Source organism: Myotis brandtii, unplaced genomic scaffold (genome assembly GCF_000412655.1).
Source record: "Myotis brandtii unplaced genomic scaffold, ASM41265v1 scaffold244, whole genome shotgun sequence".
Lineage (NCBI taxonomy): Eukaryota > Metazoa > Chordata > Mammalia > Chiroptera > Vespertilionidae > Myotis > Myotis brandtii.
The window spans coordinates 5,304,570-5,329,067 of record NW_005359225.1 but is presented as its reverse complement, the minus strand read 5'-3'; the positions used below and the strand labels follow the sequence as shown (position 1 = coordinate 5,329,067).

The 24,498-nt window shown below is 40.7% G+C and overlaps 1 protein-coding gene across 1 annotated transcript in view; it reads right to left on the bottom strand.

Annotated features, from left to right (window-relative positions):
• Positions 1-24,498, bottom strand: part of STIM1 (stromal interaction molecule 1) — a gene marked incomplete at its 5' end in the record, with an annotated part of 198,362 nt that overhangs the window by 63,296 nt on the left and 110,568 nt on the right. Inside the window, one exon of the mRNA XM_014540380.1 lies at positions 13,419-13,549. Within this exon, the coding sequence (XP_014395866.1) occupies positions 13,419-13,549 (131 nt within the window). The remainder of the gene's footprint in view (positions 1-13,418; positions 13,550-24,498) is intronic.

Sequence of the window (24,498 nt, the reverse complement as noted above, 5' to 3'; positions counted from 1 at the left end):
AAAAATAGTCCTCAAGAACAAAATCTCCAATTAGAGTATCATAGCACCACAAAGAAGGCAGAAGGGTGTAGTGAAGACATTTGGAGTTCTAGAAGCCATTATTAAGAAGAATTTATTCATTCATTTGCACAACGAGCTTTATAGAGCAGTTAAATTGTGGCATGTCCTGTGCTGGGATCCAAGGACACAAAGATCAATTAGACATACTGAGAGCACCTAGGTAAGACAGAGCCCCACTCTGCCCATGCCCTCAGCGTGTTTCACTCCCACAAATCATGAAGCTTTTTACAGCCACAGACAGCAGAAAGCTTGTGAAGTGACATACAGGAAAAAGAATGTCATAGATACAGACTCGAATCCCATCTCTGCCACATACTCACTAAGTCCCCTTGAGCCTATAAAATGCAGATACCCCACAGTTACAAAGTGGAGAAAATGAAATCATTTAAGGCACAGTCCTTCACAGTGCCTATATGTAAAAGGTGCTTCATGTTTGACTATTTTGAACGTGGGTCCCTGGGCAAGAGGGCTCATACTGTGGAAAATGGTGTATCCTGAAAGAACCAGCACTCAGCTTCTGAGTCCCAGTAGCTTCTAAACTTAGCTCCTCCTCCTCAAGATTCCAAGTGGGTAGATGAAAGAAGGCATGGTTCTCACCCAGTAAAAGCCACTCTGCTGGGGTGAATGCCTACCTGATCTACACCTGGGAGGGCCTGATGCTGCTGGGCACTGAGAGGAAAAGAGGAGAAGCTGCATAATACCTGCTATTGAAATTTACACTGCATTATAGTTTACAAAGGATTCTTTACATCCATTATCTCATATTAGCCATTGAAGGTATACATTACCAGTCTCTATCTTAAACATGAAGAAATTATTCTCTAGACCAAGCATGTCAAACTTGCGGCCTACGGGCCACATGAGGCCCACAACAAATATTTTTGCAGCCCAGCTAATATAACGGTATGTAAGAAACATTTTAATAAAAATTTTATAACTTAATTTTTACAATATCCTGTTATACATAATTATTAATAACGAACTACAACTTTCCTTAATGACTGATTACTTTAATCGTGTTGCATTCATTTCCCTTACATGCAGGCGCACCGTTTCTCTCCACTAATACTAGCAGCGAATATTTTAGCAGCCGATTGCCAGGTCATTAATCTTGTATTGACTTGCTTGGTGTATGCAACAGAAAATATTTCGCTTTTGGAGAGCAAGAAAAATAGGTCTATTTGCATTATGCTTATTAATTTGTGCAGTTATTCAGTGTCTAGTAAGTTAATGTTCAAGAAAATATTAATTTTTATTAAAATGTTCTATTATTTTATGTTAATGATTACTCATTTATTTCAGCTCTTTGTATTCAGCATGTCTCTATCAAAATAAACCTATGTTTCTATGAAAATTGAAGCTTTTGTTTTTTTGTGGCCCACATAAACTTAAACCTTGTTTATTTGGCTTGTGTTAGCCTTTGAGCTTGACATGCTTGCTCTAGACTCTTCCCTACATGATGTTTCCCAAACCTATATTTTTTCCTACTGCCTTTACTCATAAATTTCCTTTTTCCTGAAATTCTCCTCCTTCTTTCTTCATCAGTAAACCCCTGTTCATCATTAAAAAACAAGTCCCAGTTTCACCTGCTCTGCAAAGCCTCCTCCTGACATACCTTCATCAGAGTTAGAGCCATCTCTACTTACAATCCTACTAGCTCATTACTTTTGGGATGAAATCCAAGTTTCTCAATAAAATCTGGCTAATGCCTGTCTTTCCAACCTCTCCCTCCCTGTCCCCCTATTACATTTATTTTTATCTTTTTTCTTGTTTAAAGTATTACAAATAGTAGTACATATGTCTCCCCTTCTTCCCCCCATTGACCTTCTCCCAGCACATGCTCTTACCCACCCCACCCCTATTACATTTTATGTTCAAAGAACTAATGGCTCACAGATCCCTAAGGACATCACACTCATCCCTCCACTTAGCATACCCTTTTTACCACTGTCCCAGGTTGACTCCTATTCATCTTCCAAAATTCATCTCAGGCATAACCTCTTCTGGGTAGCCTTTCCTGGCACCCTAGGACAGTGAAATGCCCTTTTCTGCATTTCCAGGGCATGCAGTGCTAATCTCTTGTCACAATACCTTTTAGGATTGATCATGAATATGTTTCTGCTTCACTAATATGTGTCTTCCTTATTAGTCTTTGCATATCCAGTACCCAGCATAGAGCAGACACTAAATATGTTTGGAGAAAGAAGGGAAGGAGAACAACTAAGGGAAGGGTCATTGATCCTCAAGTGAATCAGACTTTGCATTGGAAACGAATTGTTCCTAATGCTATGAAGTATACTGAATGTGATGCGCATACAGATACAGACACAGGGATTTGCATGAATACATGCAAACCAGTTAGGTCTGAAGGCAAGCAGGGCCCTCAGAGTCAGCTGCTGGTTCCTCCTTAGACAGGAATACCTGAAGCAGGGCTTTCCTCTCTCTCCTGGCTTGACCATTTCTGGCTGCTGAATGACCACTGCATTTGGCCTACCACTTTGTAGGGCCCAGATCCTGCCTACACTAACAGCATCTTTGATTCCTGATTACATTTCTAGCTCTGCTCTTACCTCTAGGTCCTGCATACTGTACTGTAGCCTAACCTTTTGCTCCTAACCTCCTTAGTCCTCAACCTGGCTTCTGGGCTTCTCTCAGTTCCTATTACCTTGGCTCAATGTTCCTCCCCTCCTCCACTCCTTGTCATACACAGACACGTCTAAATACAAAAAGACACATACAATACAGAAAAGCACAAAATGATGTATACACACATACAAGGAAACAAACATGAAGGCACAGAGAGACATATACACATATGTAGGCACTCACAAAGAGAAATGTTACAGGCATCAATAGGATTGCCATCCAGAATAGGCAAAGCAGACTCATCAACAAAATGGAGAGAAAAGAAAACAACAGTCTGCATAGTAAGAAAGAATATCCCTGTCTGTCAAAGCAAACCACCATCTGGGTTTTCCTAGAAACATAAGAGATACCATCTGGGGGAGCTGCTGCTTCCTCCTATATCTGGCTAAGGCACTGGGACAGATTGCAAACTATGCCTATACTCCCTCTGATGTGTATGTAGTTCAGCTTGTTTAGCAACTGGTATACTTTCCTGAGTGCTGGTTGACAATGTGTCTTTTGCTACACCAGCACATGTTAGATTACCTCTTATTCCTCTTGAAATTCCCACAGTCCCCTGTCCACACCACCATTATAGCCCTTAAAATGTGTTATTGTCATTGCCAGTTTATATGTCTGCCTCTCTCACTAGCCTGTAGGCTTGTCAATGACAAAGAGTATCTTATTTTCATCTCTACTTTACAGATGAGTTAAGTGAGGCTTCAAATTACTTGACCTTAGCCCTAACCGATTTGGCTCAGTGGATAGAGCGTCGGCCTGCGAACTGAAGGGTCCCAGGTTCGATTCTGGTCAAGGGCATGTACCTTGGTTGCGGGCACATCCCCAGTAGGGGGTGTGCAGGAGGCAGCTGATTGATATTTCTCATCAATGTTTCTAACTCTCTATCCCTCTCCCTTCCTCTCTGTAAAAAAATCAATAAAATATATTTTTTAAAAATTACTTGACCTTATAGCTAGGACATTGCAAAGGTCAGACTCTAAAGTTGTGCCTCATACTTTTAAAAATTCAAGGTTTAAATACTTTCTTCTAAGAAACTAAAGTTAGGACTGAATGCATGAGCAAAGCCACAGAACTTGGAGTCAATGGGGGATATAACCTGTAAGCTATGAGCCACTCCTGGTTGGTGAATAGTACAGCCATCTTATAAATTATGCATTTACAAGGAAAAATCTGGCCAGGTCTCTTCCTTAGCCTAAGGAGAAGGTCTCACCTAAAGAATGATATCATTCATGGTATCAGTCACCTCTGTTCTGTCCAAAAGGCCTGAAATAAGATGGTGATTGCACTAGGAGATAGGCAGGGAACTAGAAGGCAAAAAAACAGAGAGGTGTCTCTAAACTGTAACAATCCTTTAGGTCAAAAAGAGTCACTGCAGCAACAGAAATGTATACATAGAAACCTATACTGAGGTTATGTGCATAACTGTCAGCAATTATTTCTTTTCTACCCTATTTTGCATATGGTATACTTAAAAAAAAAAAGGCAAAAGCTCCAAGCTATCAAAACTGTGCAGAGAGGTATATGAAAAAAAATCTATGTTCAGGATTTGGCCCAGGGGCCAAGAAGAGAACTCTGTTTCCCAGGGGCTGGCATTAGCATGGCAGCAGCAGTGGGAATTGGAGTGAGGCCCTGAGCACAAGGTGAATCCAGGAAAAATAAAGCCAGGACTACTTAGCCAGCTGCTTTCGACATCCCCGCTCATGGAGCTCCTTATGGTAAGGGCCAAGAATTTGATGCAGGCCCCTAGTATTTGGGTGAGAGGGAATTACCACCTGGGTTCTTTCCTATCATTTCAGCATCCCCAGCTTCCCCTACCACTTCAGCTACAAAAAAAACCGAAAAAGGTAGGTCAGAAGGGATGGAGAGGGAAGGAGGGAGGGAGGGAGGGAATGAGGAAGGGAGAGAAAAAGAGGAGGAGGAAGGAATTCTCCCAAAGAGGATGCCTCAGGGATCTTCAGTCAGGGTGTCCTCAGAAACCTTCTCAGAAACAAAGGTAACTAGTTGTCAGTAAGCTAACAAGGTATCTCGGCTTCCAGAAACAATGGTACTTCAGATTTGGAAGCACCTCTACATATCTGACAAAGTTAGGAATGGGAAAAATGGGGATAGAAATCAACGTGGTTTTCAAAGTGTTTTCTGTAGAGCCCTAGGAATTCTTATGGGTTGGACTACAGAAAGGCAAGTGGGAGGTGACCAATGTAGTGACAATTTTTTTAACCTCTTTATTGAGATATAATTCACATACCAATTCTGTGTACAACTCAAGTGTTTTTAGCATATTCACAAAGGTGTGCCACCATCACCAGTTAATGTTTTCATTGGCCTGATGCAGATCTGAGTTGCAAAAAACAAAAAAATAGATAACTATGAGCTAATTCAGTCTCAGTTTCCTTATCGGTTATATGGAAAAATTAATACCTACCCCATGGGTTTTTTGTAAAGACTACTAGAGAGGGTGTATGCAAAAGCCCCCAGCATAGGCCTAGCACGTGGTAGCAGTGGTAGGAGGAGAAGAAGTAATACTACTACCATGAACTAAGCCACAGGCTGGGCACTCTCTACACAGGATTTCACTTCATCTTCGCTATAATACTTCAAGGTAGAGATTATTGTTCCCATTTGACAGTGAGGAAACAAAAGCTTACAGAGCTTTAGAAACTTTCCAAGGCCATATTAGTTAAAATTGGTGAAAGGACACCTAAAACCCTCATTTTTCTTGCTCCAAAGCCTGTGCATACTTTTGCTCAGTCAGCCTTTCAGCATTCTCAGTGTCTTCCTTTTTTCTTTTCTTCATCTATGCTCCTCTAGTATGTGTTTTTCTCTAGGACTTTCCTTAATTATCTTAAATACAGTGACTGTACCTCCATCCAGGTTCCGTATGTGATTCATGGCATAGAGTAGGGGAATAGGAAAGAGGATCACAGGGGAGATCAATCATGCACTTCATACACTAACATGTCTGGAGCCCAGACTGTAGCAACTCTTAGAAAAAGCCTACCAATGACTCAGCTACGAACCTTGCCAGGAATTCACAAGCCCAAAGCACCGTGTTCCCCCATAGCACTGACCAGCCAACTGTACTCTTGTCCTGCTGTAAGGAAACAATTTAAGGGGCACACTGAAATAAGACAGAATCTTTGCTTTAAAATTCAAAAGATTAACTCATTTTTTTTACATCTAAGGCCCTACACCAAGCACACAGTGGGAGAAACAGTGATGAATAAGCTCTTGGAGGCACCTGCTATCTAGTAGGACACACAAAATGGACCCAACTAATTACAATACAGAGCAGAGCAATATGCCGAATGAGAGATTCATGCCAAGTACTCTGGAACATGAGAGAGGAAGGGTCATTTCCCACTATAGGGAAATAAACAAGATTTCTTGGAGGAAACAAGATTTAATCTAGGCCAAAAATACTCAACCAGGAGCAATTCTATCCCCCAGAGTAATTAACAGTTGGCGATAGAGACATTTTTGGTCGTTATAACTAAGGGATTGTGGTAAGATAGAGATATGTTACTGACATCACATGTGTAGTAGGATGCTGCTAAACATCCTATAATGCACAGGAAGTTCCCCACAACAAAGAATTATCTGGCCCAAAATGTCAATAATGCTGAGGCTGAGAAACCATAATTTAGGCTTTGGTGGACAAGTGGAATTTTTACAGGCAAAAATGGGAGGCAGTGAGATGTCATGAGGAATTATTTGGAGCAAAGGCACAGTGATGGGACATGAAGAGCATGTTTGAGATGGCTATGACAACGAGGAAGGGAATGCAGTGTAATGTGAACGAGTCAGGTGAGCTAAAGTCAGATTGTGGGAGCACTAAAGGGCAGGTTAGAGCAGCAGTCGCCAACATTTCGGATCTCACAGACCACCAGTGGTCTGCAGACCACCAGTTGGCGACTGAAGGGTTAGAGTTTAGATTAATTTAGTAAGCAAAGGTAAGCCACTTATCCTATCTAATAACAGACAAACAGGGTAATTGACTGTACCTTCGCTACGCCTCCCATTGGCTACTCAGCGCGATATGCAAATTAACCGCCAACAAAGATGGCGGTTAATTTGCATACGTAGGCACAAAGCAGCTGAGCGAAGACTGAAGGCAGCTCCGGCCCAGAGCAGCAGCGAAGACGCAGCATCGAAGACGGAAGGCGGCTCCAGCCGGGAGCAGCAGCGAAGACTGAAGGCGGCTCCGGCCAGAGCGAAGGCCTGGGTCCCGGGTGCCGGAGGAAAACCGGTGCCAGCAGCCAGGGGAAGGGAAAGCTTTGCACGAATCTCTTCGTGCAACAGGCCTCTAGTAGTTTCATAATCTCTAAAATAGAGTTAGTGGCACCTAATTTAGAGTGGTTAAAGATTAAATGAAACTGCATATGCAATCAGCTGGCACAAGGCTTGGCACATGGTAGGGATGCTCCTATTCTACCACATTCCTTTTGCAAGGTAGAAATAATTATCAGAGTTGTGCATTTTTTAGTAATTCGAGTATTAGTGCAAAAAGACAAACTTATAGGAAAGACAATATAATCAAAATTAGGGCACAAAGCAAGACATTCTAATTAAGAGCTAAATTAAGTGATACAGACTGTGTGCTACAAAAGTTAGTACTGAGATGAGAAAGGTCAACGTAGGTGGAAAAGTTAGGGAAGGTTCATGAAAAGTGAGGCTGGAGCATTCCAGAGGATTCCTAAGACCGATACAGACAGGGCCAGAGGTAGGAAGGAGGGATATGAGAAATTAATTCCAAGTAAGGAGAACTACTGAGCAAAGAAAGGGGACTGGGAGTGACTATGAGACAAGAGCCAGACCTAGTGGTAGGAGGTATATCTAGAACAGGATTTTTAACCTTTTTCATCTCATGGCACACACAAACTAATTACTAAAATCCTGCGGCACACCAAAAAATATATTTTTTGCCCTTCTATATATTTTTTATTTCAGAGAGGAATGGAGATGGGAAGGGAGAGGGAGAGAGAGATAGAAATATCAATGATGAGAGAATCATTGATCAGCTGCCTCCTGCACGCCCCACACTGGGGATCAAGCTTGCAATCCAGGCATGTGAATCGAACTGTGATGCCTGGTTCATAGGTCCATGCTCAACCACTGAGCCACATAGGCCAGGCATTTGTGCACAGGCTTTAGCATGAACATACATTTTCATTTATTTACAGGGCAAATACCGAGAAGTAGAATTGCTGGGCCATGTAATAAGTTATGTTTAACTTTATAAGAAACTATAAGCAAGAGTTCCAGTGGTTCTTCCTCCTTTGCTAGTACTTAGTATTTGCCATTTTTAATTCAGTCATTCTAATAGGTGTGTAGTATTATCTCATTGTGGTTTTAATTTGCACGTCCTTAATGACTAATAATATTGAGCATCTTTTCACATGCTTATTTGCCATCCTATAATTTCTTTGATGAAGTGTCTATTCAAAAATTTTCCTATTTTCTATGAAGTTGCTTGTTTTCTTTTGTTGAGTCTTTAGAGTTCTTTGTTTGAGCTGGGAACTTTTCTTTTTATTTTATTTATTATTTTTTGTTGTTGTTAATCCTCATCCAAGAATATTTTCCCACTGATTTTTAGAGAGGGTGGAAGGGAAGGGGAAAGACAGAGAGAGAGAGAAACATTGATGTGAGAGAGACACATCGATTGGTTGCCTCCCGCATGCACCCAACCAGAGCTAGCGATCTAGCCTGCAACCAAGGTACATGCCCTTGACTAGAATCAAACCCGGGGTCCTTCAGTCTGAGGGCTGATGCTCTATCCACTGAACCAAACTGGCTAGGGCGAGCTGAGAACTTTAACAGCACTTTTCTCACTTAATCCTGACAACAATCTTGCAAGGATAAGAATCATTAACCACCATTTTACACTGAGAAAATAAAAGTAGAAGTCATTAAACTACTATAATCTGATTACAGTTTTGCATAATTTCAAAGTTTACTCATTACTTAGTTACTTGTGACACATAGACAACTAGAATGCAAGCTCTATAAAAGTAAAGATCTTGTCAGTTTTTTTCACTGTAGAATCCACAGCTCCCACAAATAATGCCTGACACATAATGGGGTATTCAATCAGAATTTGTTTAATGATGAATAAATGCCCTTAATTTTTCATGTAGATTCCAGAAAAGAAAATAACACTGTTCACAGAGTCTGGTCTAGTTAAGAGGTCAGTGGTTTAAGGCAGGCCCTTGTCTGTGCACCTCAGACTGTCACGACAACCTGATAGTACCATCCCACTGCAGCAAATCCTTTGCCTCTGGGCAGTGTCCTCACCAGAGCTCTGAATAGAACATAGGTCATTAATTCTCACACTGCTAGGCTGGTAGCGCTCCTGCCAGCTTGGCAAGAAGGGGACCATCACCAATAGTGGCATCTTGCTCATCTGAAGGGCCCACAATCTACAGCTTCTGCTATCTAGGACAGAAGCAAGCAAAGGTGGCACTTGAGCAGCCAAACTAACTTCCCCATAAAAAAAAATATTTTATTTTCTATAAAATGACTGCGAGTCTCAGTTTACCATAAGTCTAAGGTCACAGTTCACAGCAAAGCAGATACAGCAATTAAAAATGAATGAACCAAAGAAGAGGCAAGAAAACTATAAGAAGAAATCACAACCATACATTTGGAATATAGGCACTGGGGTAAATAGCATAAGAGGCCCTGAAGACATGCTTGAATTATCCAAAGAAAGTTAACACTCTGCTGACAATAATCTGTGATAAGAAAGACTTACTTCAGCCCTGGCCAGTTTGGTTCAGTGGATAGAGCATTGGCCTGAGGACTGAAGGGTTCCAGGTTCGATTCCAGTCAGGGGCACATACCTCGGTTGCAGGTTCCTCCCCAGCCTGGGCCCTGGTCGGGGCTTGTGCAGGAGGCAACCAATTGATGTGTTTCTCTCACAACAATATTTCTCTCTGTCTTTCCCTCTGTCTTCCCCTCTTTCTCAAAATCAATGGGAAAATATCCTCAGGTGAGGAAAAGGAAGGAAGGAAGGAAGGAAGGAAGGAAGGAGTAAATAAAGGCAATGCTTAAAAACAAAAATAAAATTTAAAAAAAAGAAAGACTTAACTTCAAAAATGACCAAAATTTTAAAAGATGTAGTACTGAGGTTATAGTTCAAAATACCTGAAAACTTACTGATATAAGGCTAAATAAATGAGGCCTTAATAGAGGATTCCTTCGAAGGAAGGAAGGAAGGAAGGAAGGAAGGAGTAAATAAAGGCAATGCTTAAAAACAAAAATAAAATTTAAAAAAAAGAAAGACTTAACTTCAAAAATGACCAAAATTTTAAAAGATGTAGTACTGAGGTTATAGTTCAAAATACCTGAAAACTTACTGATATAAGGCTAAATAAATGAGGCCTTAATAGAGGATTCCTTCAGATTTCTACTAAGGTCCTTAAGAAATCAGCAGTGCTTTTACTAGTAAATGAGTCCTAAAAATCTCAGGTTCTTGATGTCCAATACAACCAGGGATTCCTCTCTGATGCCTCATTGTCTATTATCTAATAGTCTAAGCCCTGAGCTGTCCACACAACTTTCTAGTTAGATGCTGAACTCTGAGGTTCTCTCATATATGATTAGACTAATTTAAGCACATATTTTGCTAACATTACTTTCGCCTTCAAAGAGAGTAGCTTGTGACTGATCCTGAAAACTCCCACTAGCAGGTTACTCTAACCACCAGAGGCCTGAGGCTGCAGCAAAAACATCTGAAGCCAAGGCAGGCAGAAACTATGCTGAAAAGGAGCAGCTCGCCACTGGCTCAGAGCAGGATGACAGCTTTTGTGTTATTTTAGAACAATTTGTGCTGATGAGCTTTTTGTTGTGGTAACATTTCTCTAAAAAGAACATTTTCTTCCTCCTCTCATTTTACAAAGCCATTCAGTATAAAATGGAAAATGAAGGCAAATGACAAGGATATCCAGGAATTGGTGAAGCTTGGGCCATATCAACTTAACTGTTGTGCCATCCGTCTCCCAGTCCCATGGCCAGGCCCTTGGAGGGAGATCAGGACACCCCCTAAGCCTCATTCATCACCAGAAATATGACTCTATTTCCAGCATAGAGAATATTGGATCCTGTGAGGACCAGTAACACTTCGAGATGTGACCAAAAGTTTAGATACTTTCATCATGGTTGTTGTCCTTGCTCAAGAACCTACAATTGCCAGGTTCAAGAAGCACACATAGCTCAGTCTAGTTGCCTGGGCCCGCTTTCTTTTCCAGATTTTTGTCCTGCAATTTTCTACCACAGTCACTCTGTCTAACTAAACCTACCTCCACATTCTCTGCTCACACTCGTTCCCTATAACTCAGGCTGCCCCACCCTCTCCACTCTATCCAAAATCTACTTTTCCTCCAGGAAGTCTATTTTTTCCCCCCTTACCAGTGGTTCTCAACCTTCTGGCCCTTTAAATACAGTTCCCCATGTTGTGACCCAACCATAAAATTATTTTCGTTGCTACTTCATAACTGTAATGTTGCTACTGGTATGAATCATAATGTAAATATCTGATATGCAGGATGGTCTTAGGCGACCCCTGTGAAAGAGTCATTCGACCGCCAAAGGGGTCGCGACCCACAGGTTGAGAACCACTGCCTTAGACATTACCTAGTTCAACCTAATACATGGATCCCCTCTGCTGACCAATTAGTGGAGTGCTATATTCTACTTGCCCATCTTCAATGACAGGAAGTTAACTACCTACCTACCTAGTTACCTACCTACCAAAGAAGCCCTTTCCATGATGAGATAGTACTATTGGCAATTCTTTATTCTAGAAGAATATGCCTATATTTTACTTTTCCTACATTGGTCCTGGCTCTGCCCTTAGAATAAGAGAAACAATTCAGCAGTACTTAACAGCATGAGCTTTGAAATCCGATCTGTGCTCATGTTCAGTATGTACTTGAACAAAATGCTTAACTTTTCCAAGGCTCCAGTCCTTAATAACAATATCAGCTTTATAAGGCTGATAAGAAAGTTAAAAGAATAACTATGGCTCTGGCTGGTTTGGCTCTGTGGTTTGGATGTCAGCCCATGGACCAAAGGGTCCAGGGTTTGATTCCCAGTCAAGGGCATGTACCTTGGATGCAGGTTCAATCCCAGGCAAACAATTGATGTCTCTCTCAGGTTGATATTTCTCTCTCTCTTCCCCTCTCCTCCCCGCCTCCCATTTTCTCTCTAAAAAAAAAAAAGAAGAAGAAGAAGAGCCCTGACCGGTTTGGCTTGGGGGATAGAGCGTCGGCCTGCGGACTGAAGGGTCCCAGGTTCGATTCCAGTCAAGGGCATGTACCTTGGTTGTGGGCACATCCCCAGTAGGAGGTGTGCAGGAGGCAGCTGATCGATGTTTCTCTTTCATCGATGTTTCTAACTCTCTATCCCTCTCCCTTCCTCTCTGTAGAAATTAATAAAAATATATTTTTTTAAAAAAAGAAGAAAAATCAATGGAAAAGATATCCTTGGGTGAGGGTTAAAATAAAAAAGAACTATGCAAAAAGCTTAACACTGTGCCTCACATAGTATAAGAATTTAATAAATCATAGCTAGTGTTGTGGTTTTCATTGTTATCATCATTGTTATGTAAGTCTGATTCCTCCATTTCTTATGTATTTGAAAACAGAAATTGTATTACCCAAGTTTTTTTCTTTTCCAGGCTAAATTTTCTTCACTAGACTGTAAATTATGTGAGGACAGATGTGTCTGCCTCACTTACTGCCACATCCCCATGTCTAGAACTGTGGCTGGCGCATATATAATAGACACTTTTTAATATTGACATGTATTGAATGGTCTCCATTTCATAGTTTCTGTGCTCTTCATCAGTCACGTCACGCTTCTCTGTATAGGCTCTCACTGTTACAAATGCCTCTGATGAGGTGAGATCCAAAATTGAACTCAAAACTTGAAGGTGAGCTAAGCAGCAGAGAGAGGAGACTAAGAATTCCTCCCTCATGATATACACCATATCACTATTAAAGATTTGGCAAACTTGGCAGCTTCACCAAACTGCTGGTTCATGTTGAGCTTGAAATTAATTGAAACCTTTAAATCTTTTCACACATGATGACTTCGTTTTCTGGCCTCTCTGGAATTGGAACTGTAGTAATGCCAAAATGTGAAACAATAACATAGTTTTTTTCCATTTAGAGATTCTTCTCGCTTTTACTATCTGGACCACTCAACTGGCTCCCAGCAACTGCAGCCTGGAATTAAGAATGATCTTTTTAGGACCATTTGTTTCTTCTTCCCAAATAGAATATAAGCTCCTAGAGGGCAAGATCTGTCTCGCCTTCTCTCCCACTTGCCAACACAGGGCTGAGCACAGAGTAAGAACAGATTGATGCCCTCTGTCTACAGCAGGATTGCAAGAAGATTCAGGGGGACTATAAAGACCAACCTTGGGGCTCTCTCTCCCTCTCAAATAGCACAGCTCAGTCAGTGTTGTGCTTCTAGCTGGTAGGTGAGTGGGAGCCAGTCCAGGCAGAGATGCAGACATAAGGCCTGCACTCTGAACAGCTGGCTCCTGGAGGGCTGCTCTGCTGAGAATCACTTCCCCTGATAGGGATGAGTTTCTAGAGAACAAGCCACTATCAAAGCCATCTCTCCACGGGGAACAGTCTGTCTAGAGAGCTTTCAGGGACTGTTCACACAGGAAGAGAAGAGAGCCACAGCAGGGTGAGAGGGCTCACCTCATCACTTTCTTCCACATCCACATCACCATTGGCATCATCATCCATCAGCTTGTGGATACTGCGGACTGCATCAAAGCTGAGCTTCTCATCCTCACTGTGACACAGGGGCTTGTCAATCCGGCAAAACTCTGTACAGGAAAAGCAAGAGATAACATTACTGGGGCTGCCACCCAACCTCCATTACCCACCTGTCTCTGTCCTTAGCTTCTAGCACCTGACTCCTCATGTAGCCACTTAATCAGCTATTTATACAGAGAGAAAAGTGCTTCATCTAGCTTTAACTGCCTCCCCAAGGATGTGCTGAGCTCCCCCATTTAAGGACAATGCTTTACCATCCTAATAGTTCTTTTTTTTTAAAAATATATTTTATTGATTTTTTACAGAGAGGAAGGGAGAGGGATAGAGAGTCAGAAACATCAATGAGAGAGAAACATCAGCTGCCTCCTGCACACCCCCCACTGGGATGTGCCCGCAACCAAGGTACATGCCCTTGACCGGAATCGAACCTGGGACCCTTCAGTCTGCAGGCCGACGCTCTGTCCACTGAGCCAAACCGGTCAGGGCCCTAATAGTTCTTTTGCAGGGAAGTCAAGCATGGACTAGGAATACACTAGGATCTAGGACAGTGATGGCGAACCTTTTGAGCTCGGCGTGTCAGCATTTTGAAAAACCCTAACTTAACTCCGGTGCCGTGTCACATATAGAAATTTTTTGATATTTGCAACCAGAGTAAAACAAAGATTTATATTTTTGATATTTATTTCATATATTTAAATGCCATTTAACAAAGAAAAATCAACCAAAAAAATGAGTTCACATGTCACCTCTGACACACGTGTCATAGGTTTGCCATCACTGATCTAGGACATGAATAGGTAACTCAGAAAAAGAAAATAATATAAATGAGAGAAAATACAAATAGCCAGTGAACATAGAGAAAAGTTTAGCCTCACTAGTAATCAAAGAAATACATATTCAAATATTTTTATTCACTCAATAAACAAATGTAAATTAATACAATCTTTCTAGAAACAGGAAAACACCGATTCATTCCAATGCTAAAATAATATGTAGTTTCCTTTTTGTTCACTTTTTCACTACTGGGACATATAATGGCTAACTGGAAAACCCTTCACATCATAGGCCTTCCCACAGTTACATTCAGCAAGTATCTATCAGATATCTAACGTCCAAAGCTTATCTGATTTGAAAGTTTGGGAAGTCTGAGATGCAGCTTCCTCTGTCCACCATCACCCACAGTCAGTCCTGCAGAAGTAAAACCAGAACAACAGCCTAGGCCACCCTAGTTCTTTTATGATACCTAATCATCTCTTACAAACCTGGAAAACACCTAGCCTGACCTACAGCATACAGCAGAAAGAATTTGGAAACTAGTCTTAGCTCCACAATGTGACTCTAGGTTGGTGACTTCCTTTCTCCAGGCCTCAAGTTCATTATTTAAAAAAGACATATTTTAATTACAGTTTCTAGTATTTCTTCCAATTCCCAGATTCTAAAATTCCTTTTTCCTTTGACCCTGACCTTGATTACTACTTTCTAGGCAAAATATTCTTCTGACACCTCCAAAGAAGTTAGAAGAAAGACCCTAACTCCCCAGATAATAGAAGATGCTATCAAGAGAGAAAGCAAAGACAGGGTAAAGAAGCTACTGCTTCAAAGCCTTCTAGAAGGCACTGATCTAATACCTGAACACTCTAATCCATTTAATCATTTACTTGTCTGCTGGTCAGACAGTGACAAAACAGGCCATCTCCCTATCACTTGCTAGTTGCTCAAATCCTTTTAAAATCATTGGTAGCACACCTGAACCACACTGACTTGACAGATTTCTGACCCAATCTTTCATTAGCCTGAATCCACATCCACACACAGGTTTATCCTAAGTAAAGCACAACTTCTTTTTTTTTTTTAATACAAAAACTTTTAAATGTCCCAGATGTGATTTAATAAAAATATATTGAATGCTGAAGTTCATAGATGTTCATAGATGTTAACTGATATGTCCAAAGTCAAAGGCAACTGAAGAGCCACAGAAAGAACCCATCTACTGATTCCCAGGCCAGCACTTCACCTAATTGCCTTTATGCCAAATTGACCAGATAGCTTTAGGTTTCTTTCATCTTCTGGAAGCCACAAATGGTAATACTGGTGAGAAGTAGTATACTGAAGAAATGGCTTAATAAAAGAAAAAAGATAAATAGTATGCATACAAATTAGTATGCATACAAATAGTATGCATACAAAAAAGTAAGATAAATAGTATGCATACAGTAGTATGCATACATGGAAAATAGTACCCATGTAACCATATGTTCTTCTACATTTGTCCTGCCAATTTGGAGTAAGGAATAGAGGGTGGGAGGAAGGAGTAGTGGGTACTAATGGGAAGAGTAGAATGTAGCCAAAGATTAAGGCATTGTTTTTCACTTTCTCACCAACAAGAGCTCTTGGCATGATTTTTTCATTTATGGATTCCTATCCTACCCTTCCAAAACAATTGCAATAAAGCAATAAGTAATGACTAGTTCATAGATAAAGTACACAGCACTAAGATTAGCACAACCAATATAACACTTTCACTCCCTTATTCCTGTTTCTGTATTACTGAAAGACACATATAATTGCCCATCAGAGTTTTTTGATCAGCATAGGATATGTCCATTTAAACAGCATTTATTGAGTGGTCTTCATATGTCAGTCTCTGTAATGGGGTATAAAGATATGAATTAGATCTCACCTTTGCTCTCCAGGAGCTAAATTATAAAAGTGAGGGAAATAGGCGATTAAAACACTATGTGCTAAGTGCCATAAAAGAATCAAGTTTACTCTAGAGGTCAGGAAACTTTTTCTGTAAAAGGCCAGTCAAAAAACAATTTAGGATTTAGGGGCCATATAGTTTCTGTTGCAACTACTTAGCTCTATCATTGAGCACTAAAGCAGCAATTGACAAAACAGAAGTAAATTAACTTAGCTGTGTTCCAACAAAACATTATTTACAAAAACAGGCTGTGGGCTGGATTTGACCCCTCGTTCATAGTTTGCTAACCCTTGTTCTATAAAATCATTGGTAGCACACCTGAACCACACTGACTTGACAGATTTCTGACCCAATCTTTCATTAGCCTGAATCCACATCCACACACAGGTTTATCCTAAGTAAAGCACAACTTACTTTTTAATTAATATTTTTTAAACATATATTTTTATTGATTTCAGAGAGGAAGGAAGAGGGAGAGAGAGCTAGAAATATCAATGATGAGAGAGAATCATTGATCGGTTGCCTCCTGCACGCCCCCCACTGGGGATCGAGCCCACAACCCAGGCATGTGCCCTTGACTGAAATCGAAACTGGGACCCTTCAGTCCACAAGCCAACGCTCTATCCACTGAGCCAAACCAGCTAGGGCGTAAAGCACAACTTCTAATAGGCTTTTTAAAATAATGGAAATCGTTTACCAAGCTCAAGGGCCTGCATGTCTCCAGGGTAGGTACCTGGAGTCAGCCAGCCCCTTTCCCAAAAGCCTATATACAACAAGTCCAAGAAGTTTATACTTCAAACAACAGGCTCTGGTTTGTAACCTGATCAAACGGACAGGTGACCTTTACTGCTGGCATCATCTGGCATAGAGAAGGATTAAAGGGATTGAAGATAAGAGAGTATAAAATCTTGATATCCCAAATGGCTGTAGAATCCTGTCCAGAAGAAAGCATGATTCAGCCAAAATTCACAAGTAACTCCAACCAAGGATTTCCTAGGCTGTCTCTCTTTCCTGAAACCTTTTCTATTTTCTTTTATACATTCCAATCTGGCAAGTTTCCCAGAGCCATCTGGAAATACCTTAGAAGATCCACCAATTTAACAACACATTATTATGGCAATGGAGCCCTAGACTTGGGAGTCAGAACACATATGTCAAAATCCCAGCTTCATCAGTTACAACCATATTATATTGGACAAGTTTTTTAAATTCTCTGAGCCTCCAATATCTCATTTGCAAAATGAGGATAATTATTTCTGTCCCATAAGGTTTTTTGTGAGAATTAAGACCACATTTGTTAAAACACCTAGCAGAAGGCCCTGCACAGTGTGGCTCAGTTGCTTGAGCATCGGTACCATGCATCAAAAGATTGCTGGTTCAATTCCCAGTCAAGACACCTGCCCAGGTTGCAGGCTCAATCCTCAATTCACGTTTATCTCTCTCTCGCGCTCTCTCTCCCTCCCTCCCTCCCTCCCTCCCTCCTTCTCTCTCTAAAATCAACAAAAACATATTTTTTTAAAAAGCGATAATATTTTTTAAAAAATAAAAACACCTAGCCCTAGCCAGTTTGGCTCAGTGGATAGAGGGTCAGCACGTGGACCAGAAGGGTCCCGGGTTCAATTCCGGCCAAGGGCACAAACCTGGGTTGCAGGCTCCTCCCCAACCCTGGTCAGGGCTCATGCAAGAGGCAACCAATCAATGTGTTTCTCTCACATAGATATTTCTCTCGGTCTTTCCCTCTCTCTTCCACTCTTTAAAAATCAATGGAAAAAATATCCTCGGGTGAGGATTAAAAAATAAAAAAATAAAGAAATACACCTAGCAGAGGGCCTGCATAAAGCTGACATTCAATACATTTGTAGTTTCCTTCTTTCCTCCAAGAGCAACAGATAAACAATTTCCATCTTCAGCCATTTTCCTTGTGAGATCATAAAGAATCAAATACAGGAAGTACAGTCCAATTAAATTGATCAGTCATATGTTCTAGTGAGATAGCAAGTAACTCTGACTCCCACAACATTTATATGTCTACCATGGGTAACATTTATCACAGTCTGTTGCAGTTGCCTATTTAATTTGTTTTCCCCATCAGACTATGATTTTTTTTAAGAGCTTCGGACCATGTCTCAAGTATTAAGCAAAAAACAGTTTTGATATATGCTCAGTAAATGTCTTTTGAATAAATAACTAAATACCAATTCTACAATTATATGTAGGATTTTCTAGGCAAAAAAGAGAAGAATTCTAAGTAGAGAGAATAGCACAGAACCAGGTTTTGTAATTTTGGGGTTGGTTAAAATTTTTGAAACCCAAAACTCTTTGATATGTACCATATTAGAAATTAAAACACAAATTCTAATATTTAGCAATTAATTCATTTTAAAACAATAACTCTCCTATGTGTTAATATAAATACATTTTTTAAAATAATTGTTTTCTGAAAAGAAATCATGAGAAGGGTGGAACTGTTTTATATTTTTGCAAATCTCTTTAATGCCTGGCTTACTAGAAGACAGCTGCAGTCTTATTATATCTGTTTCCTCATTCAATGTGTTGTTTTGATTGAAGATCAAAACATAGATATGCAGTAAGAAGAGGCAAGAGTATTTTAATAACCTTTCATATAATTGTGGACATTCTTCCCTGATACTACACCAAAATTCGACAAGTAGATTTATTAAAGATTTGTTGCAGTGCAAAATCTGAAACTATATGGATGAACTTTTTGTACTCTATGACATTAAAATCCATTGGCCTATCTTACACTTTTAACAGATCTTTTTATCCATGTGTGATTTTGTAACACAATGCACTGGTCATTTAGAAACTACTGATTCAAGCCTTGGCCAGGTGGCTCAGTTGGTTGGAGCATCATTCCTGTACACCAAAAAGAAAAAAGGCTGTGGGTTCAATTCCCAATGAGGGGACATACCTAGGATGCAGGGGCACATACTGGAGGCAGACAATCAATTTTTCTTTCTCTCTCACCCCCCTTTTCTCATTCTCTAAAATCTAAAAACATATCCTGGGGTGAGGGGAGGAGGGAACTACTGATTCAATGAGTTAGGCAGAGCTCATTTGACACATTCATTTATACATTATCAAAATAATCACAAATATTAATATCACCACTGATTTAATCTGAAACGCTTAAAATCTGGGGAAGCTGTCAAATTCACAGTGGCAAATTTTTTTTTAAATAAAAGCTGAAATTTTAGCATTGGCAACAAATATTACCAGTTATTTTCATTAAAGTAACAGACTCACTTCCTTCATTTTCAAGAAAATGTCTGCCAAATACATAAGTCTGAGTAATTATAGTTTTCTGTGTTATACTTTATTTTTGCTAATCCTCACCAAGGATATTTTTCCATTGATTTTTTTTTTTTTTTTTTTTTTTTTTTTTTTTTTAGAGAGAGTGGAAGGGAGAGAAATATCGATGTGAGAGAGATACATTGAGTGGCTGCCTCCTGCACGAGCCCTTGACAGGGATTGAACCTGGAACCCTTCAATCCACAGGCCAACACTCTATCCACTGAGCCAAACTGGCTAGGGCTGTCTGTGTTATACTTTAAAGTAAAAATAGTATTCCCTGAAAAAAAAAGGAGGTAGTTCAGTTTGCAACTCAATCACACAAATGCTTTTCCTTGAAATAAACATCAAACTTCTACACACAGCAGAATATGCATAACTTCCTGTTTCATCACACAGAATACTAAAGAGACATATTCATAAGATACAATAAAATTAATAAATTTTTACTTCTTTATTAAAAACATTTTTAAAAAACTGAGAGTACCGTGAAGATGAGGAATACAATAACTAGCGCAGTTTTGTGCCACTGCTTTGATTCCTGTTAAGGTGCCAGCAGTGTTACCTACTAATTGCTTTTGCACCATCATTGCAAATGTACACACAGTGAAAAAAGCAAATAGCATCTGAGCATATTATTAAAATGGCTTTGACTTTCTGGACCCTTGCAAAGATCTTAGTGACTCCCATGGTTTGTAGACCACGTAATAACTGGCAGGCAAAACCACAAAGTCCTTTTCCTCATGTCCAAATCTCTTCTTTCTCCAAGCAGAGTTAATCATTTACTGTTGGAGGGTCCAAAGTACTTTGTACATATTCTTATATTAATTCTCATGCCCACCCAGAAAACAGCAAGGACTAAGTTTGATTCACACTATGCCCCAGGACCTAATATGGCACCACCAACATCTGCCCTGTCAAGCATAAAATTGGTAAATACTGGCTGAATGAGTTGAATGAATGCACAAAAGAAGGAATTAATAACCAAACATATCTCCCCAAAGTCAAGAGAATCCTTTTTTTTTAATATATATATATATATTTTTTATTGATTTCAGAGAGGAAAGGAGAGGAAGAGAGAGACAGAAACATCAATGACGAGAGAGAATCATTGATTGGCTACTTCCTGCACACCCCCTACTGGGGATCAAATTGCAACCCAGGCATGTGCCCTTGACCAGAGTCAAACCTGGGACCCTTCAGTAGGCTGACACTCTATCCACTGAGCCAAAGCAGCTAGGGCAGCAAGAGAATTCTTGAATACAACCCAATTCCCACCACTAATAGCCACCATCCACCTAATAATGCCTCTTCTCTCCCAGTCACTTTCATTTCCTATCACTAAATAGTAACTCATCCCCCAGAGAACACATATCTGTAGGCATGCAAAGCAAAGCAGAGCCACTGCAGTTGAGCCTGACAATTGATTGTCTGATGTGAGACATAAGCCCAAAGGGAAAGAAGTGAGAGAAACAGCAGTCAGGGAAGACAGTACAGATTAGGGTAGAGAAGGACACTGGTCAGACTATTCCTTAGTGCTTGACTGGAACCTGGGGAATCTGGAAATTGCTAAATTTTACCAACAGGGGCCTCATCTGTGAGAATAATTTCTCCCTTTTCACCACCTCACCCCCCAGCCAGCCCAGGCAAGCTCTGCAGTGACTATTAATGGGATCAGAATCCCCCCCTTACCCTGGGAAAGGTCAGCAGGAATGCTAGATATAGATAGTGCTAGTGCACATCAGCTGAAACTCTGTCCAAGTCATCTTACTTAAAGCCCTTCAGAAGCTTCTCATTCTTAAGATAAAGTTCAATTACAATTTTGAAAAGTGTTATATATGAAAACGGGAGAGTGCCTGCAAGGCCCAGCATGATCGGCCACCTGTCGCCTTTGGCGTCATGTCCAGCAACTCCTTCAGTTTCCAGTTATTTCCTTTCCTCCTTTGCACACAGCACAGTGGTTCTCAACTCTGGCTGCATATTACACTCACTCAAGGAGCTCTTAAGTTGCTGATGCCCAGACCCAATCCCAGATCAATTCAATCAGCATCTTTATAAATGGGACCTAGGTATGGGTTTGGTTTGGGTAAGGGGTGTGTTTTCTTGTTCTTTCTTTGAGACATAACATAAATACAGTAAAGTGCACACATACTAGTAAACATATGGATCATATGTATATATCCATGTAACCACCATCAAAATCAAGATGTAAAACATCCCCAACACTCCAGGAAGACTCCCTCCCTCTTGCCCCTTTTGAATCAAGACAACCATGACCGCTACCCACCCCCTCTCCTGACAATGGTAACCACTATTCTGAGTTTTATCATCATAGACAAGTTATGCCTATTCTTGACATTTTTCAAGATATAGTTGAAGCAATAAAATGCCCCCATTTTAAGTGAACAGTTCAATGTGTTTGACAAACATATGCACCTATATAACCATCACCCCAATCAAAATATAGAACATTTTCATTACTCTAAATTGTTCCCACTTAACCCTTCACTGTCAACCATCATCCTGTTCCCCACAAAAATCACTGATCTGATTTCTATAATTATATATTAGTTTTGTATGTTCTAGAACTTCAAATAAGTGTAATCATCAGTATGTTCTCTTTTCTGTCTGGCTTCTTTTGCTCGGCATGATTTGAGATTCTACCATGTTGTTTACTATCAATAGTTTCTTCCTTTTTATCACTGAGTAGTATTCCATTGATTAGATGTACCACTGTTTGTCCATTCATCAGTTTTTAGCTACCTATACATATAAAAGCCTGTGACTGTCCAACCGTCTGACCGGTAGCTATGACATGCAATGACCACCAGAGGGGCAGGTGCTCCGACTGGTAGCTATGATTTGCACTGACCACCAGGGGGCAGAGGCTTAACGCAGGAGCTGCTGAGCTGCAGTGACTTGGCAGTGGCGGTTCTTGGGTGACGCACCCAAAACCAAAGAGGAGGGAGCACGCTTCCGGGGTGTGTCACCTGAGAACCACCCTCTCGCAATCTGGGACCCCTCAGGGGATGTCAGAGAAACAGTTTCGGCCCTATCCCCACAGGCCAGGCTGAGGGACCCCACCAGTGCACGAATCTGTGCACCAGGCCTCTAGTTACAAATAAAGTGAATAACTTTTTAAAGTGAAAATGAGTTCTCATTTTTATCTTGAGTTTCACTTGGAGTGGACTGCTAGGTTATATAATAGGGGTATATTTAACTTTTATTTTTTTAATTGATTTCAGAGAGGAAGGGAGAGGGAGAAATAGATAGAAACATCAATGATGAGAACCACTGATTGGCTGCCCCCTGCACACCCCACACTGGGGATTGAGCCTGCAACCCAGGCACATACCCTTGGCCGAAATCGAACCCAGGACCCTTCAATTCGCAGGCTGACGCTCTATCCACTGAACCAAACCAGCTAGGGCTGAATAACTTTTTAAATAATGACATTCTGTTTTCCAAAATAGTTGTATCATTTTATAATCCCAACAGTAACCACCAGTTTGAAGCACCAGTCCTGTTGCTGCATATACTGTCTTTTACTCGGTGACACTAATGTGTAGCCAAGGTTAAGAATCACCTAGAATTGCGTTTATGTGAAAGGCTCTTCATTCCTTTTTGACCTGCAAACTCTGACTTGATGCTGCTGGTTTCAGTTTAAATACTTTTTCTTCAAAGACTCTTCCTTGACTCATCTCTCACAAACTGGTTTAGGTCCACATTGTACATTCTCCAAAGCATCTATATTTTTCATCGATAACACTTCACTATTGTAATTATTTGTGTGATAATTCACTTAATGTCTGTTTTCTCCACTAAACTGTAAGGTTCATAGCAGCAGGAATCATGGCTGTCTTCCTTATGGTTGAATTCTGGCTTCTAGCCAATACCTAATACCTAGCAAAGTCCCTGGCATACCCACTGATCTTCAATAAACATTTGTTGAATGAACAAATGAATGCCCAGATGAACTTGTTGCATGAAGGGACAAATTCAAACAGTGATGAACAATACTTTTTGCCATCAAAAAGTACTAGAATGAGCACAACATATGAATTACAAAGATACAAAGTAGAATATGTTAAGAGGCAAGAAACCAGAGGTAATCCAGTTTGAACAAGTAGAGGACAGTGGGGGCAGAGGGAGAGCAACCCAAGCAAAACAGTCCCAAGAGCAAGAAGCACAGTATTTCATATAGTTTGATTTATTAAAGGACCCAAAGTCAAAGGGTTCTTTTTACCAATCTTGCAAAAGCTCTGAACATAGAGTGGGAGTAATGGATGTTGGGATTCCTCATTATATTAAAACTCTAAATGGCAGAGTTGAAGGGGCTTTGAAGGGTCACTGCTCAATTTACAACTAGAGAAGGACTGGAAGGCCATGAAATGGGATTGTTTTGCTCTAGGTTGGCCAACAAAACAATGGCAGAACCAGATTCAAAGCCACACAACTTCCTATACCATGTCCTGAGCAAGGCTATAGTTGGGAGATCCAGATGAGTCTGTGCAAAAGGGTTCTCTAGAACTACTAATTCTTACTCTCCAAGGCCAACAAATATGGGCAGGTTCCATCAGTAACTTTTAGTCTATTAAGGGCAAACACAGAAGTTCTAATTGGGCTTCTGCCATTCCCCAAGCAGGATAAAACAAAACTTTCTGGTTTTGTTTTAACTCCTTCAGTGTCCCACACTAGCCAAAGGCAAGCCCTTCCTCGTTAGGACTTAGAAACAGTTTTAAAAGGCACTAGGGAAGAAATACTGAGTCTCTGGTATATTCTGCTAGGAGGAACAAAAAGAGCAAAGGAATATGCTTTTTTAAAAAAATTCTTTATTCTTTAAAGTATTACATAAGTCTCCTTTTTCCCCCATTCACCTCTCCCCGGCCGCCCCCCCCCCCCCCCCCCACCCCCCCCCACCCCCCCCCCCCCCCGCCGCCCCCCCCCCCCCCCCCCCCCCCCCCCCCCCCCCCCCCCCCCCCCCAC